The sequence below is a fragment of the Delphinapterus leucas genome, chromosome 11 (genome assembly GCF_059928025.1).
Source record: "Delphinapterus leucas isolate spDelLeu-1000000601 "Yukka" chromosome 11, BTC_Dleu_Yukka2, whole genome shotgun sequence".
In the NCBI taxonomy this organism is placed as follows: domain Eukaryota; kingdom Metazoa; phylum Chordata; class Mammalia; order Artiodactyla; family Monodontidae; genus Delphinapterus; species Delphinapterus leucas.
The window spans coordinates 26,115,800-26,122,592 of NC_143139.1; the positions used below are offsets into that span (position 1 = coordinate 26,115,800).

General features: G+C 49.6%; 1 protein-coding gene across 3 annotated transcripts in view; it reads right to left on the reverse strand.

The window, feature by feature from the left end:
* DENND5B (DENN domain containing 5B) overlaps window positions 1-6,573 on the reverse strand; it is a 212,016-nt gene extending 205,443 nt beyond the window's left edge. The window contains exon 1 of one of the 3 annotated variants that reach the window (XM_089920466.1): window positions 6,064-6,573. In XM_089920466.1, the coding sequence (XP_089776592.1) occupies window positions 6,064-6,190 (127 nt within the window). In that variant the 5' untranslated portion in view covers window positions 6,191-6,573. The remainder of the gene's footprint in view (window positions 1-6,063) is intronic. The other 2 variants (XM_089920465.1, XM_022577900.3) reach the window with 2 other exon arrangements.
* Window positions 6,574-6,793: the final 220 nt, after the last annotated feature.

The following is a 6,793-nucleotide window of genomic DNA, read 5'->3' on the forward strand; positions in this document are numbered from 1 at the left end:
GATATTATGTACTTGCCCTCCTCCAGCCTTCTTTTTCTCTTCCCGTCCCCTTTCTTCCCCTTTCTCTTACTATTTTCTCCTCCTCCAAAGACACTTATGCCCCTCCCTCCTCCCCTCTCCCTATCCATCTTGTCTTCTCTGGTCTTCTGAGCTCCCTATGCTGGAAGGTCCTGCACTAACCAATGCAGCAGGTGCCTGAGCCCTAGGGTTACCACAGGGACTTAGCTGCTCTCACTGCTGGGCCAATTTCACCATGAACAGTTTTATTTCCAGTGGATTTTTTTTAATTTTTTTTTTTTTAATATTTATTTATTTGGCTGTGCCAGGTCTTAGTTGCAGCACGCGGGACTTTTTAGTTGCAGCATGTGGGCTCTTAGTTGTGGCATGTAGGATCTGGTTCCCTGACCAGGGATAGAACCCAGGCCCCCTGCATTGGGAGTGCGTAGTCTTAACCACTGGACCACGAGGGAAGTCCCTCCCAGTGGATTTTTAAAATCAAGCTATCACTATACCACAGCAACCAGACCTTGAATCTTCTTTGGCCCCATTAGAATGGAACTTGATCCTTGTATTATTCCTTCCCCAGCCTCCCAGTTACCAGGTCAGACCTTCCAAACTCCCAAACATAATCTATTGCGGGCCAGGGATGTCCACAAGGCTAACAATTGAGGCACCACCAATGTAGTCAGATGAAGGAAGCTCCTACCCCACCCACGCCCGTACACCTGGGGGCAGTTTTTAAAAGACTTTAGCACAGTCTTGACTATTGACATTCAGTCTGGATTAAGGGCAATCCTGAAATGCTTGCTGAATTTGAGTAAACCTCATCTTTTTTCTGAGCTTAAATAACTATGGAGCTTTGTGTATTAGAACAAACAGGCTTGGGAATTCCGTGGCAGTCCAGTGGTTAGGACTCACTCAGCGCTCTCACTGCCGAGACCCCAGATTCCATCCCTGGTCAGGGAACTAAGATCCCACAAGCCGCGAGACAAGGCAAAAAAAACCCCCCAAAAAACAGGCTTTAGTCTGGTGCCTGCACTGGTCAAATGTGATCTCTAAGACCTTAAACTCTCAGCCTTGGTTTCTTCACTCTAAATGATGTCTAAGGTCCTTTCCAGCACTACTGTGGCATGATACTGTCAGTCTCAACTAAATTTTATATTTGAATTTAGACCATGGTCTCCACTGCCTCTAAGCTCTTCTGGAAACCAGAGCCAAGACACCAAGGCTAAAAATAAACAGCTGGAGGTACCAAGGAAGATCTCTAAACAAAGGTCTGTGGCAGTGCTCACCCATCAGACTTCCATATCTATCAGCAGTACTGAATCCAAGCTACCATGGGAAAGCTTTAAGAATATTCTGGTCACCACACAATTTGTAGACTCATGTGTAAGTCTTATTAAACACTATGTACTATGTATAAGGTACTATGAAAGAGAGAGGCAAAGGCTTTTCCTTCTTCAGGGTTCGCATATTTATGTTACTTAAATAAAGGTCTAATTACATCCTTCATTTTTCTTTCTTTTTGTTTTTTTTTTAATTAATTTATTTATTTGTCTATTTTTGGCTGCGTTGGGTCTTCGTTGCTGCTCATGGGCTTTGTCTAGTTGTGGCGAGCAGGGGCTACTCTTCGTTGCAGCGCGCAGGCTTCTCATTACGGTGGCTTCTCTTTTTGCCGAGCATGGGCTCTAGGCACACAGGCTTCAGTAGTTGTGGCTCGTGGGCTCTAGAGCACAGGCTCAGTAGTTGTGACGCATGGGCTTAGTTGCTCCGCAGCATGTGGGATCTTCCCGGATCAGGGCTCAAACCCATGTCCCCTGCACTGGCAGGCAGATTCTTAACCACTGCACCACCAGGGAAGCCCCACATCCTTCACTTTTCCATTGCCTGAAAGATCTGTGCTGTAAATCAAGCCACATAAATTCCTACAGCTAGGTATTAGAGGAAATGAGAGACATAAAAGAAAATTTCAAAATGACACCTTCTTCCCTTCACATCAACTAATTCCAGTGACTTCTATTTACAGCCCCTTTCTTCTTTATGCAATAAAGAATCAGTTTGAAACTTTTTGTTTTCTTTAACATTAAGAGAAATTTAAACATTTCTGCTTTAACATTTAAGGGACAATTTTGTTTACGGATAAAGTACATCTTGAAAACATACAGTGAGTAGGAGAAGCACAACGGCTAAGGCATGGTAGAGAAAGGACAATAGGCAATACTGCTGTAACAGTATACATATAGAGAGAGACATCTCCGTAAAATTTCTAGGTCTTCCATTTTAAAATATTTTAAATTTATATATATTTAAATTATCTTCTGCTGTTAAAAGACCTATTTGAGATGAAAGAAGTCTTTTCCATTGTTGGTAAAGCAGCACCTTACTGGAGGAGTGTCAAGGTCTCATTTCTCATAAAGTCTCAGTCTATTTAATTGTTACTTCATCATATGGTTTGTGTCCTTCATTTGATAACAATGTCCCACCACCTGCACAGTGTGAGTTCTAGGAATATGCATATGTTAAGAAAAAGTCTATAAAGCAATTGGTAGAATTTACGTTTAATAGAAGTCAATTAAGATCTTCTACAGACAGGGTGACAACTTGCTAAGAAACAGTGTGATAAAAATGGATCAGCTCCAGAAAAGTAAAATAGAAACTTAAATATCATTAACTTTGAAATTAATGCAGCAAAACAGAAACAACCTTCTGACTAATTTGCCTAACTCACTGGCCTTGTTTCCTGATCCTTAAATGTAACTCTGTGGAAACAGTTAAGAAGACTGTTAGCTGGAACATGATACTACATTCTCTTGTTTCCTCTCCTCTCACTGGTCACATTTCTTTTTTTTGGGGGGGGGGCCTCTCACTGCTGTGGCCTCTCCCGTTGTGGAGCACAGGCTCCGGACGCGCAGGCTCAGCGGCCATGGCTCACAGGCCCGGCCGCTCCGTAGTATGTGGGATCTTCGCGGACCAGGGCACGAACCCATGTCCCCTGCATCGGCAGGCGGACTCTCAACCACTGCGCCACCAGGGAAGCCCTTCACTGGTCACATTTCTTAACCTCCTTGGTTGTTTTCCCCTCATCCTTCTCACCTCTGAATGTTGGAATGTCTCCAGGACTCAATCCTCTTTTCTATCTACACCCACTCCCTGGGTGATGTCACCCAATTTCATGGCTTTCGATTCATATCTAAAAATAAATTCAGACCCCTGAAAGATGTCCTGCCTACTTGGTATCTCCATTTGAATATCTAACAGGAACCTCAAACTTAACATGTCCAAAGCTAAACTAATCTTCTCCAGCCAGCTTCTCCATCGGTCTTCCAATTTTAGTAAATAAAGGTGCTTATAACTGCTTAGGCAGAAAACCCTGGAGTCATCTCTGATCACTTCCTTTGAGTATGAATACCATACTCAATTCATCAGCAAGTCCTGCTGACTCTCCCTTCAAAATATATCCAGCTTCTAACCACTTCATGGCTACTGCCCTGGTCCAAGCCACCAACAACTCTCACCTCCAACAGTGAAAAAGAGCCTCCTAACTGGTCCATCTCTATCCTTGCCCCTGATATACTCTAGTCAACATGGCAACCGCAGCCATCTTTTCAGAAGGTACATCAGATCTCACTACACTGCTCAAAACCCAGTGAGATGGTTTTCCACCTCAGAGTAGAAGTCTGTCTATGAGGCCCTACAGAATCTCCCCTACCCCTTCTCAATGATCATATCTACTATCCTCCCTCTTACTCAGTATCAACCACACTGGCCTCCTTGCTGTTACCTGCAAAACTAGGCACCCTTCCACCTCAGGTCTTTGCACGTGCTGTTTCCTCTGCCTACAATGCTGTTCCCTGAGACAATCCACATGGCTTGCTTCCTCACCTCCTTTAGGGTTCTGTTCAAATATCACCTTATCAGTGAGACCTTCCCTAACCATCTCATTTAAAATCGTTACGACCCCACAAGTCTCACCATTCTGCTGGCACTGCCCTACCATCATTTCCCTGCTTTATTTTTCCTCATAGCACTTATTAACCTCTGACAAACTATATATTTTTATTATTTCGTCATGCTAGAATGTAAGTTCTATGATGGCAGGAATTTTTTGACCGCTTTGATTACAGCTGAGCCCAGGGCCTAGAACACAATCTACACCTAAAGGCTTTCAAAACTATTTGCTGAATGAACGAATGAAAATATTATCAGACAAAATTGTTACCTCAAAACACCAAGTATTATGAGGGGCAGAAATCTCAAACAACACCCACACTCACCCATAGTACTGCAAAAGGAGAAGCCAGTTTGTGCCTTAAAAAAAAAGCATTAAAAGTTTTTTTTACTGTTTAATTTTGTTAAAGCCATTTGCACTATGCCTGAAGAGTCCCAGGCCACACTTACAGGTGTTGTTTTAGCTTTACTAGGCATACACACTTGATGAAGAAAAAAATACAGGCTTTTTCCAGTCATCAGTCGCCACTGACAGAAGGTCTCCAGGAGCCTCAGTGCCACAAATGCTTAGGGAGATGTTTAGGGGAAAAGGGATTCTAGAAACATAAAATAATCCCTTCACCAATCCCAAAAGAGGAATCTCTCCAAATTCCTCTGCAAACATTTTTTTCTAACTCCATAACCCTTAACAAAGCCATTCTTAATATGTACATGAAATCTTAATTGAAGAAACAACATGAATATATAATTACACATAGAGAAAACCTGGTACTCCTCTCTCTTTTCAAAAAATAAAATTAAGTAAAACTAGACATAGTTTTTGTTGAAAATGTTTTGCTGTGAAACCGACTTAAGATATTCACTTAGGTTAAGAGGTCACTTGGGTATTGTATCTTAAGGCTGAACAGTTTTGTTTACTATTGTTTATTATTTAATACATTCTTCCCAGTCCGCCCCTCCAAAAAGGAAAAGAAAAATACACACTGGTGCAATCAAGAATGCTATGTCCAAAAGAAGCTGCTCTGAAAAGCTATGACCTAAGTGTTTAACACTGACACAGATAAAGTTCAAGCGGTAGATGTCACTTATCTCACCCATTAAAAAAAAAAAAAAATCCAGATTCAGATCCCAAGAAGGCAAGCAGAAAGAAACAGGCATGAAAAATGAAATCAGCCTTTTCTCCCCGGCCTCCTCCAGACACTGTGCACTCACCCCCGGCCCCTCCACCACCATCCTTTAACAGCCCCCTTTCCCAGCGTCGGTTCCCCAGCTCAGCCCTGCACTGCGCCACCAAATGAGTCAAGAGGACGGGCCAATGCCCCTCCAGGAAAACCCAGGCGGCAACACTCGGTGCACCCAACTGAGGGGAAATATCCAACTACTTAAACTCAGAACAGTATAAGCGGTGTCCACAAAGCGTCGTGCCGGGACCCGAGCGTTCAAAGATCGTCGCCAGCTCCGGTGACACTGCCAAACCGACAGGATTCCAAAAGGTGACTCGACGGTCATCGCAGAACCTGAGGCGTGAGGCGGCGCAGACCGGGAACAGTCAGGGAGGATGAAGTACAACCAGCCTCCGGCCCGGTGCTCGCCCCACGGGCCACCACCACCTGGGTGGGCGCGAACCCCGCGGCCTCCAACTCCCCTCCCCGAGGGGGCCGGGGCGCCACGTCACGTGCCGAGGCTGAAACTTCGCAGCCGGGGCGGAGGGTGGAGGGTAGGGGGCGGGAGCCGCAGGAGCACAGAGAGGCCTGGAGTTAACGCGCCCGGTGACTCACCGGCCGCCTCCGCGGGCAGCTGCGGGCGAGGGGGCCGGCGCGCCGGGCTGGGGCCGTGCCCTCGGGGCCGACCCCGACACTGCCCCCGCACCCGTTATTCCTAACCCCGCGCCCGTCAGGCAAAAGCCCGCGGCGGGCGCCCGCGGGCTCAGCAGCGCACCCTGCACGCGGAATAAATAACAATGTCATTAATCGCCGCCCGAGAGCCCGGCCAGCCAGAGAGCGGGCGCCGCCGGGAGCTGACTTTGTCTGGAGCCCGCACGCCGCCTCCCAAGCGTCCCCGCAGCACCCCCCGCGTCCCTGAAGGGACCCCCGCGCCACCGCAGCCCGGCCTTACCCGCCAGCTCGTCGGGCTCCAGGCCGCTGTCCGCGTCGATCCCGCACAGCACGAAGTAGTGCGCGAAACGGCAGGCGGCCGGGGAGGAGCCCGAGCCCGGGCCAGGCGCCGCGCCGCTCCCGCTCATCCCGGCTGCGCTGCTCCTGCTGCCGCCGCCGCCGCCTCCCGAGAGGGCTCGCGGCCGAGACTGCCGCTCGGGCTTTGGTCTCCGCGCGCCCGCCCTAGGGCGACCCGGGCGCGCCCATGGCCGCACAGCCGCCGCTCGTCACCGCAGCTTCGCTCCTCGCTCAGCACCGGGGAAGGGGCCGCGAGCTCGCGCGCAGTCAGTCCGGATCTCGGTGCGGGGTGGGGGAGGGGCGCGGGGGGGGGTGTCGCCGTGAGAGGCCCGCGCCGCCGCAGCTGCACTCGCGAGCTGGGAGCCACGGCGTCTGGCGCCCGCGGGTCAGCTGAGCCGGCGCTCGGGCTGTGGGAGCGCGGGGGCGCGGAGGACCGGCGCGTGGGGCGGGGGCGCGGAGAAGAGGGCGCGCTCGCGAGGGGCGGGAGCGCGCGTTTCGGCCGTGTGTGTGCGCGGGCGTGCAGCGGGCTCGGAGGGAGAGCCCAGGGCTGGCGGGATTCGTGCCCGCCCGCCGGCCGGGGCTGCGGCGCGGGGGCGACCCCACACACGCGGCTCCTGGCCTCCTCCTGCCCGCAAGAGGCAAAGCCGCAGAGCAGGATTATGCCTTCTAAACGG